At 43.1% G+C, this 23,423-nt stretch overlaps 2 protein-coding genes across 9 annotated transcripts in view; both read right to left on the bottom strand.

Moving 5' to 3' along the window:
* Window positions 1–23,423, bottom strand: part of DLG1 (discs large MAGUK scaffold protein 1) — a 740,792-nt gene that overhangs the window by 220,649 nt on the left and 496,720 nt on the right. The gene's annotated exons all lie outside the window — the stretch shown is intronic.
* Window positions 2,974–15,667, bottom strand: LOC123377295 (GPI mannosyltransferase 4-like). Its single transcript, XM_045030025.1, has 3 exons — window positions 15,637–15,667; window positions 10,111–10,329; window positions 2,974–5,362 (listed from the first exon to the last, which is right to left on the bottom strand). The coding sequence occupies exons 2-3, from the start codon at window positions 10,298–10,300 to the stop codon at window positions 3,762–3,764; spliced, it is 1,791 nt and encodes a 596-aa protein (XP_044885960.1). The 5' UTR covers window positions 10,301–10,329; window positions 15,637–15,667; the 3' UTR covers window positions 2,974–3,761.

Genomic DNA, 23,423 nt, shown 5'->3' with positions numbered 1-23,423 from the left:
AAGGACTGTACCAGGGGAAAGGCCTGGGCCCAGACTAAGAAGGAGTCTAGTCTGTTAAAGAAGCTTATTGGAACATCTCTGAAGGTGATAATTACCTGTATTCAGTTTCTTAATATATTAGGCTTGGATTTGCGTGTTTTGTTTTATTTTCCTTGGTAACTTACTTTGTTCTGTCTGTTATTACTTGAAACCACTTAAATCCTACTTTTTATACTTAATAAAATCACTTTTGTTTATTAACAAACCCAGAGTGATTAATACCTGGGGGAGCAAACAACTGGCCATATCTCTCTATCAGTGTTATAGAGCAGGGGTCCCCAACCCCCGGGCCTGTTAGGAACTGGGCCGCGAACCGACCCCTAGCACATCAAGCGGCGTGTCTCTGGCAGGACCCCTGAGCCCCGCCCCCTCAGAGCCGCGTGGTGAGGGTGCGGGGCTGCGAGCTCCGGGCTGAGCTCAGCTGCCTCCGCTCAGCGTGGAGCTCCCAGCCCCGCCCCCTCACCACGCGGCTCGGAGCGGGGCGGAGCTCAGGCCCCGCCAGAGGCACGCTGCAGCTGTCGGGCGAGGCGCTGAGGCTCCGGGTGAGGAGGGAGCCGGGGGTAAGAGGCTGGGGCCGGGGGGGTTGGCTAAGGGGCAGGGAGTCCTGGGGACAGTCAGGGTACAGAGAGGGGGCGGAGGTTGGGGGAGTGGTCAAGGGGCAGGGAATGGGGGGGTTGGATTGTGGGTGTTCCGGGGGTGTCTGTCAGGACTCAGCGGGGGAGGGATAGGGGTTGGGGCAGTCAGGGGACAGGGGAGGGGTCCCAGGGTGGTGGGGGTCTCTGGGGGATGGTGAGGGGACAAGGAGCAGGATGGGTCGGGGATTCTGAGGGGGGCAGGCAGTCGGGGGGGCAGGAAGTGGGTGGGGGTCAGATAGGGGGCAGGTCCGCGGACATTTTTTTTTCGACGAAACCAGTCCCTGGTGCCAAAAAGGTTGGGGACCGCTGTTATAGAGCATGGACAATTCATGAGTTTACCCTGTATAAGCTTTAAATGGATTTGGGGTTTGGATCCCATTTGGGGCTGGGTGTCTGGGTGCTGGAGAGAGATGACCTGCTGAGCAGTTTTTGGTTAAAGTCTGCAGCTTTGGGGGTGTGGACCAGACCTGGGTCTGTGTTGAAGCTGGCTAGCATGTCTGGCTCAACAAGGCAGGGTTCTGGAGTCCCAAGCTGGTAGGGAGGCTCAGAGGTAGTTTCAGTAAATCAGGTGACAGTCCCAAGGGGGTCTCTGACCGAACCGGTCACAATACCTTTTTTCCTCCCTCTCAAATATGCAAAACATAGTTGAGGTAACATTGTGCTAGAGTCTAGATAGACATCTAGTAAAAGACAGTAACAGTGTATTTTGAAAGTTGTAAAATGTGCCCATTGCACAATCTTCCAGAATATGTGTTGGAATTATCAATAATATTTGAAGTTAATAATATGGGAGACCACCAGACAGTAATTTAACTATAATTCCTTTATTAAGTCCAAAGGCCAAATGGTATTTTATACAATTGCTCTAAACATGCCTAACAACCTAAAAATAAGCAGTCACTACATCCAGTACAATAACAAAGTAGTTGTAAGCATCTGATCAGTATACTTACTTAAAGACACACCAGACCTAAGTAAAAATCATCTAATCCTAGTGTACTCCAGCATGATCAGGCAGGGTCTCACAAACAACCTTCAGATTCATGGCTCGCTTTATATCCTTCATCTAATTTGCTATCTTGAGCAAAAATCCCATTTGAAGCAGTTTATCCTTGCTATTTTCCTTCTTCCAAGACCTTCCCTTCTTATCTCCTCCCCACTCCTTGCTTATCAGCAGAACGGTGGGAAGGTTTGTGCTTGTTTCTTTTAAGACAGTTTTTGTTTGTTACCGCAGCTCTTTATTTTATTGGTTACTTTTTGAACCAAACATCCTTCCCACTACAAGCAATAAGTAATACTACTTATTCTCATGGCCTCTACCCCGATATAACGCTGTCCTCGGGAGCCAAAAAATCTTACCGCGTTATAGGTGAAACCGCATTATATCGAACTTGCTTTGATCCGCCGGAGCACGCAGCTCCGCCCCCCTGGAGCACTGCTTTACTGCGTTATATCCAAATTCGCGTTATATCGAGGTAGAGGTGTATATTATTTTCTTAACCAGACTTAAGCTAACTTTAATTCTTTTATTGTCATAATTATCCCCACAATAGGCATGAAAGCGTAAAAGAAGATATGCAATTTATTGGCAGAATGCAATTGTTCTTTCCCCACAATCCGTTTGCTGGATCGGAAAGAAGGCCCCGAGTCATTTTAAATTCAGGCTATTTATCTAAACGTCTACTCTTTGTCTGTTGGTCTCTAGAGAATCCAGTTTGAACCAATATTTGTGAGCCTCTCCTAGTGGTGGTAACTCTGAAGATGTTACAACCAGTGGTGAGCTGGAGCCAGTTCAGAAGAACCGGTTGTTAAATTTAGAAGCCTGTGTAGAACCAGTTGCTAAAGGGGCGGCCCGGCTTCCCCAGGGGGTAATTTAAAGGGCCTGGGGCTCCCAGCAGGGGCTGGAGCCCCAGGCCCTTTAAATTGCCACTAGAGCCCCACTGCTGGAGCCCTGGGGGTAGGGCTGCGGAGCTCTGGGGGCTATTTAAAAAGTCCGGGGCTCCCGCTGCTTCTACCGCCCCAGCCCTTTAAATAGCCACCAGAGCCCCGCTACTACTCCAGGGCTCCAGCAGCTATTTAAAGGACCGGGTCGGTAGAAGCAGGGGAGCCGCGGGCCCTTTAAATAGCCCCCGGAGCCCAGGGGTAGTTGGCGGCTCCGGGGGCTATTTAAAGGGCCGGGGCTCCAGCTGCCTCTGCTGCTCCGTCCTTTAAATAGCCACGGGAGCCCTGCCACTTCTCGAGGGCTCCGGCAGCTATTTAAAGGGCCGGGGCAGTAGAAGCAGGGTAGTTCAGGGATCTGTGAATCCAGGGTTCAAGTTCAGATCCACTCCTAATAGAAAGGCAATTTAAAATATACTGTTTCCACAAATAAATGGCCCTGTAGCAGGAAAAGCTAAATGAACAGTAAGACTAAGCAGTGGCTGGTTTGGGGATTGAACCTGGGGTTTCCATTCCTAGGATCTGACTTGCTAGTGATGAAACATTAGACATTACTAGACAATGAAACTAATCCCACTCCCTTTTCAAGGACATGATACAATCCCTTGAGAGGATATATCTGATCATGCACCATCCTGTAACTGAGGTGCTCATAAAGATGAATTCTATATCGTGACTGGAGCCTGCTGTAACTACTGGGAGAAGGCCCTGAATGCTTAGCTGTAGCATTAATGCATATAAATAAAAAGTATAATCCAAAGAGATATAATAAAAGAAATAAAAAAACAAAACATTATATCTGACACGAGAAGAACTGACCCAAAACCATCTGGAAAGTTTTGTGCAGAGAACTTCAGCCTTTTTTCTCTGATTTAGTCCTCTCCCAGCAGGAAAATTATCCTGGTGTAAAAACAATGCTGGAGATTGAACGACCTCACACTTAGATAGCATCCATCCAGACCAGGGCTGAGAAACACTGGTGAGGGTAATAGTGGGGGGGACAATATGGGGAAGTTTGCACTCCCACTGCTTGTGCTGTACTCGTGTCTGTGAATAAATGGAGAGAACATCAATCTCCAGGACTGTTGATCCAGCAACTTTCAGCAGAACTAAATAAAATTAAAAAGTGAAACATAAATCCTCTAATAACTAAATGCTCTGTTCATTTCTGTCTATCTGAAGGATGTATAGTCCTAACTGACTTCTCCATTTTTCACTGAATAGAAAGGATATTTGTGGTGGATCTTCCATTGTCAAGTGTGGAAATATTAACGTCTCATTCTTGAACAAAACCCCACATTTTTGTATTGTTGTTCTGACTGTACCAGGGGTTATAACAAACAAATGACAAGTTCTTTCTTTATCAATCTCTCTAGTCCCACAGGCAATGTTGTTTGCTAAGTGTCCCAGTGTTTGGCAGAGGGTGTTTTCTTCAGTTCCAGCCATATCAATTATTTCTACTAATGGGTCTCTCTTATTGATACTGAGCAGAAACCTGGGAGGCATATAGGTGTGAGCAAAGAGTAGAATATAGTGTGCTGGATGGTTCAGGGACTCTGTAGAATGTATGAGCTGTTCTAAATGAGACAGGCATGGGATCAGCCCTCCCTGGTGTAAGCACCCAAACAAAAGGGCACCAAGAACATTGAAAATAATAATGATGGGTTTCCACTTCAGGGTTCTATTCTGCGGTGTGATCAGTAGGACTAGTGGTAAAATAAGAGGAATGAGGAATCGAGGTTCTTGATGGTTGAATAGGGAAAGGAATGCCAAAGGAACAAAATAGAATAATAATAATGTTGGCTTGCCTTTGGCAAGCACCAACATTGTAGGTGGTCTATGATTATGTAGTCTGATCCATGATAATAGATGGATGTTTAATTTCAGCATTTTTAAACCAACACTGATGGCCAGAATGTGCAGGATCCCAAAGAGCATTATCCCATTGACTGCAAAATGAGTAAATCTTGGGTGAATCCCATGCTGTGCAAGATTATGGGGATTAAGATTATAGCGGAGAAAATTAAAAGGGGTCACTATTACATTCTGATTTATTTGAGCTATGGTGCTTAACAAGCCATTCTTTTTAATGCTGTATAGGCTAATCTCTGATCCAATGGAGGTAAAATATAACGTGTCAGCTGCTGTGAAGATGATGGCAGTGAAAGCTGTGCTTGAAACAAGCTTCAAGAGGTGCTTTGCAATAGTTTTAATACTGTGCTGAGAAGTGGCATTTAAAACTGCCCAGTAAAGCAGTGGCATTAAAGCAAATGCCAGAAAAGTTGGCCTGTTGAAAAACCCAGCAACTGTTATAATCCCTATGAGACTGCTACTGGTAGGTTTCGCCTGGCTGATGTCTGTTCCATAACCAACGGCTTCTGGAGATACTAGTACCATCAGCAGGGCAAACAGAAGTCCTTCAAGTGTGTTAGTAAATGTTCTTGTGTAAAATACTAGTGTGACATAGGACCCAGCAAGCAGAACCAGGGCGTTCCACCGATCTGCACCCCAGAAAGGAGCTAGCCGATACACGCTATAGTCAAGTATGAAAGAAAAGGTGGTGAGGAGAAGGCGAGGTGACACAAGAAGGGTGTAGCTGTTGATGCCATTTGACCACATGCCCAGCTGTTGCAAAGACTTGATCATCCAGTAGGTAATGCCAGATGTAATTAATGGGAACACAACTGTTCTACAAGGAGAACTGGAAAGGAATTCCCAGGGATAATAGACTTGTAGGTCTAAAATATCTCCTGCGGAGGGAGAAGAAAAGCAGATGACACATATTGGTAAATTGACCAGTATACATGCATTAAAAATACAGTTTGCTGTGAGAAGCAGCATAGTTAAGTGGACAATAATACTGTAACAAAACTATAACCATCTAGGACTTCAGAGTAGTTATTATGTTGTCCACCATGGCTATTTAGAACTTCATGGTGAGAACAGAAAGAGAAATCAGATCTTCCTGTTCCCAAAATAAAAACTTCTACCCTCTGAGCTGCTCCAGCCCTGGCAGCTGCTCCGGTTGTGCGGGCCGCTTCAGGCTTAAGGCCTGCTCCGGCCATGGGGGCTGCTCTAGCTCCAGATGCTGCTCCAGCCCTGGGGACTGACCCAGCCCTGACTGCTCGGGCTGCTCCAGTTCTGGCTACTGCTCTGGCCCTGAGGGCTCTCCAGCTCTCTGCCGCTACTCCAGCCTTAAGGGCTGCCACTGTTCCAGCCCCAGCTGCTGTTCCTGCGGTGGGGGCTGCTCCTGCAGCCAGAGCAGAAGCTGAAGAACTCACAGAGGTCTGTTAAAGTCACAGAATCCATGACCTCCATGAAAAAATCATATCCTTAATTATAATACATACAGAACCCACCTTACATGGGGGTTGTGAGGATTTGTTGGTACTTGTATAGTGCTTTTTGTAGATGAAAAATATTATATGAAGGCTAAGTATTATTAATTTAAAAATGTTCAAATGGAAAGTTCAGTTCTCAACATATTTTCAAACAACCTGCCCATTTTATATAAATATACTAGACATAGCTTTATTAATCAATTACAATTCCTAGATAATAGAATTAGGTTCCAATGCTACAGTCACCCAACATGCAGAATATCCATTAGCTTCAATATGTGTTCTGCATACAGAGAGCCTGAAGAATTCAGAGATTTATAAGGCCAGAAGGGAGCACTGTGATCACCTAATCTGACTACTTTCTTAACAAAGTATATAGAATTTCACTCAATATTTGCTGCATCAAGCCCAATAGCTGTGCATTGTGTGAAGAATTACTTCCTTTTGTTTGTTTTACATGTCCTGCCTATTAATTTTATTAGGTTCTTGTGTCATGTGAAGGGGTAAATAACACTTCCTTATTCACTTTCTCTAGACCAGGGGTCGGTAACCTTTCAGAAGTGGTGTGCCGAGTCTTCATTTATTCACTGTAATTTAAGGTTTTGCGTGCCAGGAATATATTTTAATGTTTTTAGAAAGTCTCTAAAAACTATAGATAGGTCTATAATATATAACTAAACTATTGTTGTATGTAAAGTAAATAAGGTTTTTAAAATGTTTAAGAATCTTCATTTAAAATTAAAATTAAAATGCAGAGCTCCCCGGACCGGTGGCCAGGACCCGGGCAGCATGAGTGCCACTGAAAATCAGCTCGTGTGCTGCCTTCGGCACGCGTGCCATAGATTGCCTACCCCTGCTCTAGACCATTCACAATTCTATGGACTTCTACCACACCCCTTCCCCCCCTTAGTCTTCTCATTTCCCAGCTGAATATTCACAGTTTTTTTAATCTCTCTGGCAAGCTGTTCCATACACCTAATCATTTTTGTTGCCCTTCTCTTCACCGTATCCATTTCCAATATATCTTTTTTGATATGGGGGGCGGGAGGGGGGGGGGGAAACCAGAACAGCACACTGTATTAAAGGTGTGGACATAAAATGGATTTATATGGTGGCACTGTGATCTTTTCTATCTTATTATCCATCCCTTTCCTAATGGTTCCTAACATTCTGTTAGCTTTTTAGACTTTCGCTCCACATTAAGCAGATGTTTTCAGAGAATTTAGGTCACATAATTTTGTATTTAGAGTTGGGATTATATTTTCCAATGTGCATTACTTTGCATTTATCAACTTTGAATTTCATTTGCCATTTTGTTACCCATACACCCAGTTTTGTGAGATCCCCATTGTTACTCTTTGCAGTCTGCTTTAGACTTAACTATACTGTATCGTCTGCAATCTTTGCCACCTCACTATTCACTCCTTTATCCAGATCATTTATAAATATGTTGAACAGTACAGATCACTGGAGGACACTGCTAGTCACGACTCTCCATTCTAAAAACTGACCATTTATTCCTATGCTTTGTTTCCTGTCTTTTAACCAGTTACTGATCCATGAGATGACTTTCCCTCTTTTCCCATGACTGCTTACTTTGCTTAATAGCATTTGGTGAAGGATCTTGTAAAAGGCTTTCTGAATGTCCAAGTACACTATATCTACTTGTAGCGAAGTGAAGACTCACTGGCATGGCGCCTCCTGCTGGTCGTCTGTGAATTAGCTCTCCAGCATACAGAGCACCTCCTACTGGCTGGCGTCTCACCTGCCACTGGCCCCCATGTCCCTCCCGGACCCCAGTGCCCCTTTACCTCTGGGTTCTGCCCCAGCAGTACCCCCACACTCTGGGTCTCCCCTCCCAGGGGAGCCTCCAACCCTCTAAACTCATCTTGCCTCAGAGGCTACTGCCAGTCATCATCTAGCCCCCGCTCCCTGGGGCAGACTGCAGTCTGTCATGGCCACACATCATTGGCAAGGGGTTAGGACCTGCTGCCTCTGCCTATTCCCAGGCTGCACCTCTGTAGCCCCAGTACCTTCATAGGCCTTCAACAAGCTGCCTCTGCCTTTGCCCTTCCCCTGCTCTGCTTCAAGTACCTTGCTCCCAGGCAGCTAGCCCTTCCCACTCCAGGGTTAGAGTGAAACTCCTACAGCTCCTGGCCCACAGCCCTCTTATCAGGGCCAGCTGGGCCCTGATTGAGCTGGCCACACCTGCTCTCACTGCTTTTAATCCCTTTTACCCAGGAGTGGGGCAGCCACCCCACTACACTACTGCATCACCCCTTTCCATGTGTTTGTTGAACCCCTCAAAGAATTCTGATAGATTGGTGAGGCACGATTTCCCTTACATAAGCCATACTCACTCTTTCCCAACAAACCGTGTTCGTCTATGCATCTGATAATTCTGTTCTTCACTATAGTTTCAATCAATTTGCCTGATACTGAAGTTCGGTTAACCAGTCTGTAATAGTCAGGATCGCCTTTGGGGCCTTTTTTAAAAATTGGCATCACATTGGCTATCCTCCAATCATCTGGTACAGAAGTTGATTTAAGCAATTGGTTTATATACCACAGTTAGTAGCTCTGCAATCACATATGTGAGTTCATTCAGAACTCTTAGATGAATACCATCTGGTCCTGATGACTTATTAATGTTTAATTTATCCATTTGTTCCAAAACCTCCTCTAACACCTCAATCTGGGACAGTTCCTCATATCTTTCACCTAAAAAGAATGGCTCAGGTGTGGGAATCTCTCCCAAACCCTCTGCAATGGAGAGACAAATGCAAATAATTCATTTAGCTTCTCTGCAATGGCTATATCTTCCTCGAGTGCTCTTCTTCATGCAGTGCACAGTCAACTTGTGGAATTCCTTACCTGAGGAGATTGTGAAGGCTAGGACTATAACAGCATTTAAAAGAGAACTGGATAAATTCATGGTGGTTAAATCCATTAATGGCTATTAGCCAGGATGGGTAAGGAATGGTGTCCCTAGCCTCTGTTTGTCAGAGGATGGAGATGGATGGCAGGAGAGAGATCACTTGATCATTGTCTGTTAGGTCCACTCCCTCTGGGGCACCTGGCATTGGCCACTGTCGGTAGACAGGATACTGGGCTAGATGGACCTTTGGTCTGAACCGGTACGGCTGTTCTTATGTTCTTATGATTGTCCAGTGGTCCCACTGATTGTTTGGCAGGTTTCCTGCTTGTGATGTATTTAATTTTTATTTTTTTTGTCTGTTAGTTTATGTGTCTTTTGCTAATTGCTCTTCAGATTCTTTTTTGGCTTGTATAATTATACTTTTACACTTGACTTGCCAGAGTTTGTGGTCCTTTCTATTTTCCTCAGTAGGATTTGACTTTCAATTTTAAGTGATGCCCTTTTGCCTCTAACTGCCTCTTTTATTCTGTTGTTTGGCCGTGGAAGCATTTTCTTTTGGTCCTCCTTTTTTTAAAATTTGGAGTATACATTTAATTTGAGTCCTTCTTATGGTGTTTTTAAAGCGCTTCCCTGCAGCTTCCTGGAATTTCATTCTTGTGACAATTCCTTTTGATTTCTGTTTAAATAGCTTCCTCATTTTTATGTAGTTCCCATTTTTGAAGTTAAATGCTACAGTGGTGGGCTTCTTTGGCATTTTGCCCCCCACACGGATGTTAAATTAAATTACATTATGGTCACTATTATCAAGCAGTTCACGTCTTGGACCAGATCCTGTGCTCCACTTTGGAGATCTTAGGAGCAATAGGCAGATTTGCTGTTTATAGATTGAAGACCAGTACAGAGGGCCATCTGTGGACTGTTGTGTTTGTGTATATTCTCACATAATCAGAATAGCACAATAAACCAATCAGAATCCAGCTGTATAATTACATACTTTATCAACATTAATGATTTTAGCCCCAGAGTATATTGTTCTGGTGAGGTAGCAAGTACTATATTATTCTAATGTTACAGATGGGAAAACTGAAGCAGAGAGGTTCAGTTACCTGCTCAGAGTCACACTGCCTGTCAGTGGGACAGCCAACTGCTCAACAATGCTGCCTTTTTACACCTGCTAATGTAAATAATGTAATGTTTCCTGCTTAAACCTCTAGAATGTAGAGAATTAATATAAACTGGGTTTCTAAAAATAACCATGCACAAATGCAGGAAAATTTACCTGCCATGACCTCAGGTGATTGGAAGAATTCATCAGGATGAAGGTAACCTGTCTGAGGAAGAAGACACCAGAAAATTCGGAGCAGAGCAAGAATCCCCCAAAAGGTCTTGGCTGACATCCTAAGTTCACTCCACTTGCCAGAACTGAATGACGTTTGGGCAAAGTCACAGACTTGGACTATTAGAAACATCAGTTGCCATGGGATCAGTAACTTTGACCCTGAAATGGACAAAAGGTTTATTACAAGAACAAGTCTTGCCCATCAAAGAGAGCAAAACATTGTCAATCATTCCTAAAACTATAAAGCAAAGGTAGATGGAAGTATGAATGAAAACTAATTAGGGATAAAGTCTCCCCTCTGATGTACAGGTTTATGGCTAATATTGGCCTTGAATAGGTGACAACCTTGCACAGCCAAGTGTGGAATTTGGCCTTTAAAGACACATTCTCACAGCTGGGCACACAGGATGTACACACAAAAATATGGATATACCTATCACAGTTTTTTCCTTAAAAACATGAAGTAACTGTAGGCCCCCAGTAGCCATTTGCAAGCTCATTTTACTCAATTTTCATGCTCAAAGAGTGTATCTGCATTTTTACAGACTTGCCTACTGTGCTCAGCTCAGGGGTGGCTCTAGGAATTTTGCCGCCCCAAGCATAGCAGGCAGGCTGCCTTCGGCAGCTTGCCTGCGGGAGGTCCTCCGAAGCCGCAGGACCAGCGGACCCTCCGCAGGCAAGCCGCCGAAGGCAGCCTGCCTGCCGCCCTCGCGGCAACCGGCAGGGCGCCCCCCGCGTCTTGCCACCCCAAGCACGCGCTTGGCGTACTGGGGCCTGGAGCTACCCGGCTCAGCTGTGAAAATAGATTATTTCCTAATAAAATTAATACAACCCACTTAAAACTATCAGAGCATGTACAATATGAGTATAGGGACAGCCCAACAGGAATGAATGGACAGCATTTCTTTCTTTCAGTATAGATAGATTAGCTTAAATGTTTATCAATTTTCATAAAGAAACAGACAATGAAAAGTACAAAAATGTAAATGACTTACAGCTTGTATGTTTCCAACGACAGTTTATATTTCTTAAGGTACAGTGACACTTTGATACTCTTAGACCTTGCCTACACAACAGCAAAGTACAGCTCTAAGACCCATTTGGGCCTCCTAATATATGTGTAAAATACCTTGAATCCACAGACAAAAGCGCTCAAACAGTATACATGCATGTTTGGATTAGCCACAAATTAAAGACATCTCAGTGTGATCAGAAGTCATTACCCCAAGAACAGAAAGGCCCCTATATAAAAAGTGACACCCCCTGCCCCCAAATTGAGATTTTAGAATGAAAAGACTTTAATCTGACTGAGTTAAAGTCTAATGTTTCACCTAAATTATGTGGAAAAATAATGCCGGTGAAAGTTGAGTAGATTAAGGGGGGGACAATACAAGTGCAGCTTGTGCATTGTTAGTTCATCATTGTTAGTTTTAGTTTTAAGTAAATTCTATGTTCGCTTTTATAGTATTTCTGTAGCTTTTAGCTCTAGCATCTTCTAAGTCTTGGATTTAAAATTTAGGCTGCTAGGTAAGAGACTGAAATCCAGGACCTCCACGGTAGCATTTTCTGAAATGCTTCCAGTTCCAAGCGCAGGGCCAGTTAGACAGGGAGAACTCCTGGGTCTCAATGCGTGGATGAGATGATGGTGCTTGTGCCCGCCCACCTCCCAGGCTTTCCAATAAGCCAGTCCTGCTGCTCTGAGCGGCCTGGTAAGGGGATGGGGAGCGGGGGGGGGGGGGAGGAATAAAGGGCAGGAGGTCCCGGGGGGCAGTCAGGGGACAGGGAAAGGTTGGATGGGGCAGAGGTTCTCAGAGGGCAGTCAGGAGACAGGGAGCAGGGGGGGGTTGGATAGGCATGGAAGTCCCGGGGAGCCTGTCAGGGTGTGGGGGATAAGGGTCGGAGCAGTCAGGAGACAAGGAGCAGGGGGGGCAGGATAGGGGGCGGGGTCTCGGGAGGGGGCGGTCAGGGGCGGGGGTACTGAGAAGGCGCGGTCAGGGGACAAGGATCAGTGGGGTTTGGATGATGGTAAAGGAGAGGTGGGGGGCGTGACAGTTTCTCAAAAATTAAAAAGGGGATGTGATGCCAAAAAGTTTGAGAACCACTGTTCTATACCTTGGGGGAGCATCCTGTAACCCCATGTATTCCTCATTTTCATCTAATCATGATCTGATGTATAAAGCATGCCTTGTAAGGTATCAGGAGAAAGGTTATGATCTGCTGAAAGTCATTTATCCATATAAGTATATCATTAATGCATATGACGTTTTGAGAATTGTGTAGTATGGTTGTCATTAAAACATGCTGTAAGTTGGGGAATCAGCCAGATATTAGCTCTCCAGAAGCAACAGCAAGGAAAGTAACCAACGCCTGGGTGGGGTGTCAATCAACCCATCAACAGCCATTGTCCAGCAAGGGAGCTACAATGCAGTAACTCATCTGCATGAGGTCACACCACAGGAATTGCTCAACCTTGCTTGGAGAGACTCAGTAATGCTCACCTGACTCTGAAGGGGGGGCAAAGCCAAGAGGGAAGAAAGGACATGATAAAAGGGATCGACACTTGCCATGTTGGCTCTCTCTCTTCCACCTACATCTACAGACACCACCACCACCACCAAGCACCTGAAGCACAGATCAAAGGAGAGAGCCTGGTTGAAGAGCAGTCAGCCTGTGGTGGTAAGCCTGTCCTCGCGTACAGACAGCCACCCAACCTCAAGCAAATACTCACCAGCAACTACACACCACACAACAAAAACACTAACCCAGGAACCAATCCCTGCAACAAACCCCATTGCCAACTCTGTCTGCATATCTAGTCAAGGGACACAATCATAGGACATAACCACATCAGGCAAACCATCAGGGGCTTGTTCACCTGCACATCTACCAATGGGATCTATGCCAGCAATGCCTCTCTGCCATGTACATTGGCCAAACCGGACAGTCTCTACACAAAATATAAATGGACACAAATCAGACTTCAAGAATTACAACATTCAAAAACAGTAGGAGAACACTTCAGTCTCCCTGGACACTCAATAACAGACTTAAAAGTGGCAATTCTTCAAGAAAAAAACTTCAAAAACAGACTCCAACTGTAGCCCTGAGGATTAATCTGTTGGTCTGTATAAAATGTCTTTTTGATAAAGTGTGTAGGCTGCATAGATTAATAGAATTTGCAATAAGCTGTAATGAAGATACCTAGAAGCTTCTAGACCAGACATCCTGGCCTATTTCCTCTGTGACGCTGAAAGCAACCTTTAAGACCCTTACTCAGAAAAGTAATAATAGGAGACAAACCTACGCAAATGTCTAGGGACTTTTTGAATGTTTACTAACCTTTCACCTAGTTAGGGTACAAAGGAGGGGATTTTTGACCACAAATGTAACACATACACCCGCAAGCTGTCATTAGTACGCACACAAAAGGTCAGCCAATGAAAACAGGTACCCTCACCTTTCCATGGGGGAAAGACAAATTTGGGCATAGAAGGAAGGATTTCTCCCTATAAAAAGGGTGGCAATCCTCCATTAGGGCAGGCGATACATCTCTCTGTTTCCTTGTCGTCTCAACCTGCTTCGAAGCCTCTTTCTCCTACGAAAGCTGTCAATACTAGTCGTAGTATTAATTCTTTTCAAAGTTGTGAGTATGAACAAATTCTTATTTCTGCTAGAGCATTTAGGTTAAAAAGAGAGTTTCACTCATAACCTCTTTATAACTTCCTCTATCAATAGGTGTGAACAACACCCTCTTTGCTGCAGAGTGCATTCAGAACTGTGTAATATCATATCATATCTCTTAAAGAACTGTGATATTTTGTAACTTTGTAATCTCATACTGCTTTTAACATTTTACATTTACTTCTTGTTTTATTGGTTTTAAATAAAAGGTCTTGTTTGACTAAACTTTGTCTCAGTGTAAATTCCTGTTATACCCCAATCTCCTTGTATTAATTTCTGTGAAGCCTGATTCAAGACGAACTTTTATCTTCTGATCACACATATTGGCGAGCCATACCCATATTATTAATATCACTTATTATTAACATTACTAATTAATTAGAAAATTAATTATTAAATACAACTAAATTAAGTGGATAAATTCCACTGTCCCTACTAACCCTCCCCAAATCAGGCAACAGACTGGCGAGCCGCCAGGAGGAGATTTAAGGAGTGTGTGACAGGAATTTCAGGTATCCAGATATTCCTGGACCCTTTGAAACGCAAGTAAATAGTTAATTTCAGTAAACTTTGAAATCTTTCTCTTAAAACAGAGTCATAGTACTTCCTGTGATTATTGTTGCTGGCAGTACGCCCAGTATTTCCGTTTTGCATTGTGGTTAAGCATCTTACTTTCACTTTTGCCTAAAGGTTTTAACTGTATTAGCTAACTGAATAACTGAATATTAAAGTAATAAAGTTTAAAAGTGATATATGTGCACAGAAAGGGGTTTTTATATGTTGAAGAAGTTAATGAATGGTACCGAATAAAATAATTTGCAGCCGCACCTGGATCCGGTGACCCACACTAGTGGTGGCGGGGAGTTAATAAAGCAAGGTATTCATAGCCGCCAGAAAGGCCGCAATCAGTCAGAACTTGAATAGTTCAAAGATACCTTATCTTAGTCCCATTAACTCTTCCGGACTGCACCTCTGATCCGTCTGCCTTAGTATTCCCCCAATATTTGGCAGGTCCCGACAGAGGGGAAAGACCTCTCGATCTGCTATAAGCCATCGAGAGAAGAGAGAAGAGAATATCCCCACTCTCTCTATTTACTTGGGACTTTTATGATATACAGTGTTTAAACCGGTTAAGGGGATTATCCTGTTGTTTCTGTGAAGGGACGCCTTCTATATCAGAAGTAAATCAACAGAGGATTGATTCTAGTGAATATACTAGATTCTAGTGAATATACTAGGAAAAGAAAGAGATGAATTCTCTATTTCGTAGTAAGAGTGTTAAAAGTGAAGATAGAACAGGAGTGGAGTGTGTTGGAATTTCTAGCAGTTTAGCTTTGGAAAACTTTGCTAGGAAATATATTCAGGAACATGGTGGAGGTTTGGAGCAGCTGAGAAATAGTGAAATGATTTCTGAGCAGAGAAACCCGTGGGGTTTTGTGAGTAATGTATTTGAGGAAGAAACAGAGCAGAAAAAGAAGAGAGCTAAGGTGGTGAAGGGAATAGCTGTTGAATGCTTGCTTGTAGCTTGTAGTTCATTAGGAAAGAAATTGGATAAAAAGATGGAGTTACTCAGGGAAGTTCAGCAGATGCTGGTAGCCTATAGAGTAGACCGTGGTCGGCTGTTGGAAAAGATTAAAGAACTAGAAAAGGGAGAAAATAGAGCAGAGGAGGTTGAAGAATTGATTCCCATCCCTATTGGTATGGTGGAACCAACAGAGGTAGAAAATCCTATTGGACCAGTGACTAGAAGTAAAACAAGAGAATTAGCTCAAGCAAACACAGTACCTTCAGAAGCAGGGTTGCAGATTGAATCTGTAGCGTCAGAAGAGGAAATTGGCAGTGCAGAGAAAACTGACAGTCTGCCGATAAGAGACGGAAGTTCTGAAGTGACAGTTCAGGAGGCGGAGACAAGTGTCACAGTCAGTGAAGCAGTTAGTGACACAAACAGAGAAGCAGAGAAAGAGGAAAAGATCTCTACTTCTGTAGAGACAGCTTCTGTGAGTGAAGAAGCAGTGCCTTTAGAATCGGTCATTGTTCAAGGATTAGAAGAAGCCGTATCACAGGTAACACAGGTAGCTAATGCATGTGATGTAGTGATCTCTAAGTTACAAAGAGAGCTACAACAACAAGCAGGGAATAGAATTCCTGCTCCTCCACCCAATGTTACATTAGCACCATATAGAGTAGAAAATCCAGTCCCTTTGGGTGGACATTTATTGGCATTCGGGCAATCAACATTGCCTAGACCCCAGGAATTTTGTGGGTCCTCTACACCCCCGTGGTATATGCTGGTATCACCTAGTATATCGGTAGAACGCCCTACCATGCCAGACTTTAGTGGACTAAGGGATGTCCTGCGTCAGTGTGGAGACACTTTGAATGTAAGCCATAGACATTTCATGGAAAATTATCCTAGATACCCAGGATTATCTCCAGTGGAAAGTTTTGATGGTTCAGATGAGGAAAATGTGAATCCAGGTAGAAGGAGGCAAGGAATAGAAATTGTAGATTTAAGCTCAGATGAAAGCTCAGATTCAGATCCAGAGGAAGGAACTGCAGGTTCCAATTCTGATTGTCCTGTAGCAGTTGTTACAGATATTAAAACCTTAGACCTGGTAGCAAAGCAAGTAGGAATGATGGAGGATTCTTCAGTTGCTATGCATGCACAACGTGTGCAGGAGACAGCAAAAGTGTTTGGCTTACCAAGGGAGGATTGGGTTAAAATCTTACAACTCACAGTGAATCGAGCATTGTGGAGTACTTTGCCACTTAAGTATAGAGTAGGAGAGAAAACTTTTCAAGAGACAGTAGCCCTATTGGAACATAATCAGCACCCAGGGCAAGCTGGAGTAGCAATTCTGTCTAACTTAAAGCAGAAACCTAATGAAACTCCACATCAGTTTCATTTGCGGTTAAGTGCAGCTTGGCGGAGTCATATCAAAGAAGAAACAGATGAACTGCCATATATCAGTCTGCTTGTTAATAATTCCCTTCCTCAGTTAAGAGAAATGGTTAATATGCATATCACTGATGATATTTCTTTAAAAAGAACATTAGCCTTGCTGGCTAAAGCACATGCACAGGGAGGCTCTAAATTAGGTCGGCGTGGAGCCCCGGTTGCAGTACTTCAGGAACCACAAACTAATCCTACAGTGAGGATTGAGGGACCTCAACCTCAGCCAGGATTAGGACGAGGAGTTCCTAAATTTCCTAAGTATCAACGTTGGCAAAATGACCCTAACCCACGTAATAACCCTGGACCTTCGAGTGGCCAGGCCCCTCGACAGGGTTATGCGTTTGGATCCTATGCAGGAACCCGGGATCGTGTTCCTTTCTTTTCAGATGCTGCACAGAACAGTTCACGTCTGCAGAGACCTAAATCACCGCCTTTGCACAAAACTGAGGACTCAGTTGAGAAAATGTTTAAAACAGTGTAACAGACGCTTGAGGCTCAACGACGGGCTATCCGAGAACTTCATGCCCGTGTGAATGAGCTGATGATGATGGAAGGCCAAGGCTCAGCAACCTTGAACCGTCCAGTGGCCTCCGTCGATCCATCCCCTTTTTCCCAGTGGACAGCCACTCCTCCAGAATTGGCTGCCTCTGAGGAGATAGAGGAGGAACCCCTTGATTATCTGACAGCATATGCTGCATGACTACAAACAACCCCAAGTGTAGTCATAACCCCTTTAGGCAGAGATACAAGTGGAAGACCCACAATATCTGCAGTGATAGAGGGACTAGACAGGAATCTTATTATAGATACTGGAGCAGCAATCAGTATTCTCCATGTCAAGGATCCTAGATCCTCTCCTCTATCATCAGGATGTACCAAGACACTTGCAACCTTTGCAAGTAATCAGGTTACTACCACACTTTCTACACCCCTTGAAGTACAAATAGGTCACCTAAGAAAGAATCATACTTTTGCATTAATGAAGTTAGCAGACCCAAAGAATTCCTTATTGGGAACTGATTTCTTATACAAACAGGGATGTGTTCTTGATTTGTGTAACCAATTATTGTGTCTTTCAGTAGAACAGGAAAAGGATGACTCTCCAGTAGTCATACCTGAGTGTGGTATGGTATCTCCAGTGGAGGACTTTGAACCTGAAGGGTATGATTTGGACAAAATAGTGGCTAAACATGCAGACCAACCTGAGTTACAGGCATTACTGTACAAACATGCAGATGCCTTTGCTAAACACAAACATGACTGTGGATGCATGGCTGTCACTATTGTGGTGGAAGGAGGAGAAATTTCAGCCCAAAAACAGTATCCATACCCAGAACAAGCAAATCCATACATAGAAAAGACTATTAAGTCTTTGTTGACACAGGGAGTACTACGAAAATGTACTTCCACTGCAAATTCACCTATTTGGCCTGTTAAGAAACCAGATGGTTCGTGGCGTCTCACAATAGATTACAGACGCCTAAACCAGGTCACACCAACTAAATTGGTACAACCCAATATACCAGATCTAAAAGACATGCAAAAATTGGATAAGGACATAATAAAAGTAATTTTAGAGCTTTCCAAAATAGACAAAGAGGGATCACTAACAATAGACCCTTTGTACAAACGACATGAACAGCAGTTACAAGTCGTAGATGGAGTTCTCATGTATACAGGAGGTCCTTTCCCTGTGTGGGTAGTTCCAGCTCACCTACGGAGGGAAATGATGTACATGGTCCATGACACTCCTACAGGAGGACATCAGGGAGTGGACAAAACTGTCCAGCGTCTTGCATCTGTAGGGTGGTGGCCACTTCTTAGGATGGATGTGCAACAATATTGTGAAAATTGTCTGGCATGTGCCCAAGCTAATCCTACTCCATCCAAAAGAAATGCGCCACTAAGATCCCAGGTGTATGAAGGTCCGTGGATGGCTTTGCAGATTGACTTTGTAGGTCCTTTGCCAAGGACCCAAAGAGGTAACCAATATCTATTGGTGATTATCGATCCTTTCTCAAAGTGGATAGAGGCATTTCCTCTTAAAGCCAATACTGCAAAAGCCACTGCCAAAGTCTTGGTAGAACAAGTCTTCTCTCGCTGGGGGATCCCTGCAAAGGTAGAATCAGACCAGGGATCACATTTCACAGGACAGTTCTTTAGGGATTGTCTTAAATTGATGGGAGTCCCGCAGAGACTACACATCCCATACAGACCACAGTCATCTGGGCTGGTGGAACGAACCAATCGGACTATAAAAGTGATGTTGAGGAAACTGGTTGATGCCAATGGACGTAACTGGGACACCCTCATGCCTTTAATTTTAATGGCATTGAGGGCGACACCGGCTGCATCTAATGATAAAACACCTTTTGAAGTGATGACAGGCCGAACAATGAGATTACCAGAACATTTAATTTGGCAAGCTAGTGGCACTCAATTAGAGGGAATAAAAATGGATACCTACCTGCAAAATCTGCAAAAACATTTAAATCACATTCACTTGCAGGTAGCTGCTAAATTGGGAAAATCCAGACGTAAGGCAAAGGCTTACTTTGACAAAAGCCAGAGAGAGAATACTTGGGAGGTAGGAGACCAAGTAATGTTATTGTCATATAAGTCACCAGAACATGGGTTGTGTAATCGATGGATTGGACCTTTCCAAATCATTGATAAACTCAGTTCAGCAGTATATAAGATCAGAATAACAGGAGGAAAGCATAATAGAGACAAGATTTATCATGCTAACCAGTTAAAGCTGTATCGATCGTCCAGGTCGCAGAAGCAACTTCCTCCTCAGGACTTAAGTGATCAGACGAAATCGCAACAATTGGAGCCCAGCAGTTTGCAACCATGAAATTGACATTGACATTTTTGACTTATTACACCCTTATTGTTGCTCTAAGGGTAGGACTATGCCAAAATCTTAAGTCTGATACTGAACTATTGCAACCCCAGGAAACCAGACGACCAGATCGTACTCAGTTGTCTGAGCCTAAGCAACAGAACATACCAAGAAAGAAGGAGCGGACTATTATACTTAATCCAGAACTGGTCAACAACCCGATTCAACAGGTTAAGGGAATTCGGGGGGAGGATGTTACTTTTGAATATCAATTGGTGGAAGTAACTGCACTACCCTCTAGTGGTTGGAAAAAGATGTGGCCCTTGGATGAGAATTCAAAGGGGGGTGGTTGCAAGACATTTATAAATTCAACTTCCCTAAAACATGGTATAGCTTATGGAACTTGGAAAAATAAAGCTAGCTGTAATAATTTGATAACAGGGGGAAGTTTAACCTTGTATAAGCTTGAATATGAGGATCAAGGGCGATATGAGGTGCTCATCATAGCTACCTTTCAAACCAAAACAGGAAACAAAAAATATGTCCAGAATATGACATTTGAACTTAAAGTTCAGGACCCAGTTATTGACCATGATCTTGATCAGTCAAGAACAAATAATGTAAATTGTCCAGTGTTAAACCCAGGACCTGTTAGTGGTCTTACCACAACACCCATGATGGGGAAAATAATTAATCAAGTTCAATTTATGCATATTCCTGTAGTGCTAAATTTGTCTAATTGGTACTTGGGAGAATTTAGCTATTGTCAGCATACCAAAGTAGCTTCCTTTTTCTCAGTACGACTTGTGGATAGGATTGTAGCCTATCAGCAACGAGTGCGGGATATTGTTCTGTTGAAGGATGATAAAGTCCCTAAGTCACCAACTCTTAGGAGAAAACGTAGCTTAAATCTCCTTGGAGGTTTAGGATCCCTAACAGGACTATTTGGTGCAGGAATGTCAATTTGGAACCAAGCGGATATTGGAAAAATCCGCAAGCATATAGATTATGTGTTAAAAGAGGAAGCTAACCGAGTAGTCAATCCAATGTTACAGGGAATAAAGGGATTGGCACAGGAAGAATGATTTACTGTTTATAATATGCATGATATAACCCAATTGTTTAATGAAACTCAACAGAAAATTAACCAGTTAATTTCTTTAAACAATGATCAGAAAAGAGATCAGCATTTGGGGAAAGAAATTATATGTTCTGCATATGGGGAATATGTTGTAAGCACAATTACTGATGCATTGCGATCCTTAAAATTAGGAGAAGTCCCTGACTTAATTAAGGATGAACAACTAATGAGTTGGTATTGTCCTAAATGTTTTCAGAAGCTGGAAAAGGAAAGATCCACTAGTTTGGATGCATGCCAGCATTTGTCAGTGGGTGCTATGAGAGAGATAGGATCTGTGACACCTCACCGCAATCGAGACAGTTGTTCTCTTACAAAAGAGTGTATAATGGCACGATCTTTGTATGTTTCATTCACGGTCTCGTTACCAGTGTTTGACCCAGACAGAGATGTGTACAGGGAATTGGCTGCTATCCATTCTATAGGTCACCTCGAAGATGACATCTACAGGGAACGCGTTAATGCACCTCCCCTGGTAGTCTATCACACTCCAACTCAGACTTGGAAGGTACCACAGATGGCCTGTTGTTCTGAAAAGGGACCCCAGTATATCTGTAGATGTAATGTGTTTGAAACAGACACTGTTTTGTGTGGACTACAGGGAGAGAAAGCACAGAATTCATCATCGTCATGCCTGATGAGGCTGACCACATGGAAGACTCCGATGGAGAGGGTGACCTATGCTGGAAGGAACCAATTTTGCGTGGTTACCAACCAAAAGAGGTACCAATATGGTCCCTTGGAGTGTCCTGTCACAGAGCCAAATTTCTGTTTTACCCCAAAGCAACCCACGGTAATAGGAAATCAAGTTATTTCCCCTATTCCTATTTTTGAGAACATTACCATTATTCAGTCTAACCCTGATTACCAGAATTTAACTATTCAAAGCACACCTACTTTTCTGGCTTATATTCCACCATTAGGGTTGCAACTGAAATCCTTAATGACTCGTAAAGAGACTCACCTCATTCAAATTACTAACAATATGGATGAAGCCCAACAATTTATTACCCAATTAATGAATGAAGGGAATGAGCCTGCAACAACTTCTAAAGAAAAATTCGGATTAGAAATATGGATGATTATCCAAGGAATTGGGATTGTGATTAATTTCCTTATGTTAGGTTATATGCTGTATAAACGCAACAAACCCAAGCCAAAAACTAGGCAGAGACCTAGACAGACACCCAGACAATCACCTAAACAAATGCACAGACGAGCACCATCTGGGGATAAAGATGAATATATATACATGGTGCCCATTCCTGATACCTACCAAAATTTGCCCAGGTATGAAACTAAAAAGGGCCCCACAGATGTTAAGTCCTAGGTGACGGGGTTTCTTTATGTAAACCACCCCGTCAAAGGGGGGCATGTAGCCCTGAGGATTAATCTGTTGGTCTGTATAAAATGTCTTTTTGATAAAGTGTGTAGGCTGCATAGATTAATAGAATTTGCAATAAGCTGTAATGAAGATACCTAGAAGCTTCTAGACCAGACATCCTGGCCTATTTCCTCTGTGACGCTGAAAGCAACCTTTAAGACCCTTACTCAGAAAAGTAATAATAGGAGACAAACCTACGCAAATGTCTAGGGACTTTTTGAATGTTTACTAACCTTTCACCTAGTTAGGGTACAAAGGAGGGGATTTTTGACCACAAATGTAACACATACACCCGCAAGCTGTCATTAGTACGCACACAAAAGGTCAGCCAATGAAAACAGGTACCCTCACCTTTCCATGGGGGAAAGACAAATTTGGGCATAGAAGGAAGGATTTCTCCCTATAAAAAGGGTGGCAATCCTCCATTAGGGCAGGCGATACATCTCTCTGTTTCCTTGTCGTCTCAACCTGCTTCGAAGCCTCTTTCTCCTACGAAAGCTGTCAATACTAGTCGTAGTATTAATTCTTTTCAAAGTTGTGAGTATGAACAAATTCTTATTTCTGCTAGAGCATTTAGGTTAAAAAGAGAGTTTCACTCATAACCTCTTTATAACTTCCTCTATCAATAGGTGTGAACAACACCCTCTTTGCTGCAGAGTGCATTCAGAACTGTGTAATATCATATCATATCTCTTAAAGAACTGTGATATTTTGTAACTTTGTAATCTCATACTGCTTTTAACATTTTACATTTACTTCTTGTTTTATTGGTTTTAAATAAAAGGTCTTGTTTGACTAAACTTTGTCTCAGTGTAAATTCCTGTTATACCCCAATCTCCTTGTATTAATTTCTGTGAAGCCTGATTCAAGACGAACTTTTATCTTCTGATCACACATATTGGCGAGCCATACCCATATTATTAATATCACTTATTATTAACATTACTAATTAATTAGAAAATTAATTATTAAATACAACTAAATTAAGTGGATAAATTCCACTGTCCCTACTAACCCTCCCCAAATCAGGCAACACAACGAGAAACTGCAGAACTGGAATTAATTGGCAAACTGGACACCATCAAATTGGGCCTGAATAAAGACTGGGAGTGGATGGGTAACTACAAAAACTAATTTCCCCCTGCTGATACTCACACCTTTTTGTCAACTGTTTGAAATGGGTCACGTTGATTACATTGGCCTCATTAGCACTACAAAACTGACTTTTCCTCCCTTGGTATTCACCCTT

The sequence above is a fragment of the Mauremys mutica genome, chromosome 9 (assembly GCF_020497125.1).
Source record: "Mauremys mutica isolate MM-2020 ecotype Southern chromosome 9, ASM2049712v1, whole genome shotgun sequence".
Lineage (NCBI taxonomy): Eukaryota > Metazoa > Chordata > Testudines > Geoemydidae > Mauremys > Mauremys mutica.
This window is presented reverse-complemented; position numbering and strand designations above follow the sequence as displayed.

Coding starts and splice junctions, on each gene's coding strand:
- LOC123377295 (XM_045030025.1), bottom strand. CDS start 10,300: ATGTTTCTAATAGTCCAAGTCTGTGACTTTGCCCAAACGTCATTCAGT. Junction 5,363..10,110: donor ATCACCTGAGGTCATGGCAG/GTAAATTTTCCT, acceptor CTCCCTCCGCAG/GAGATATTTTAGACCTACAA.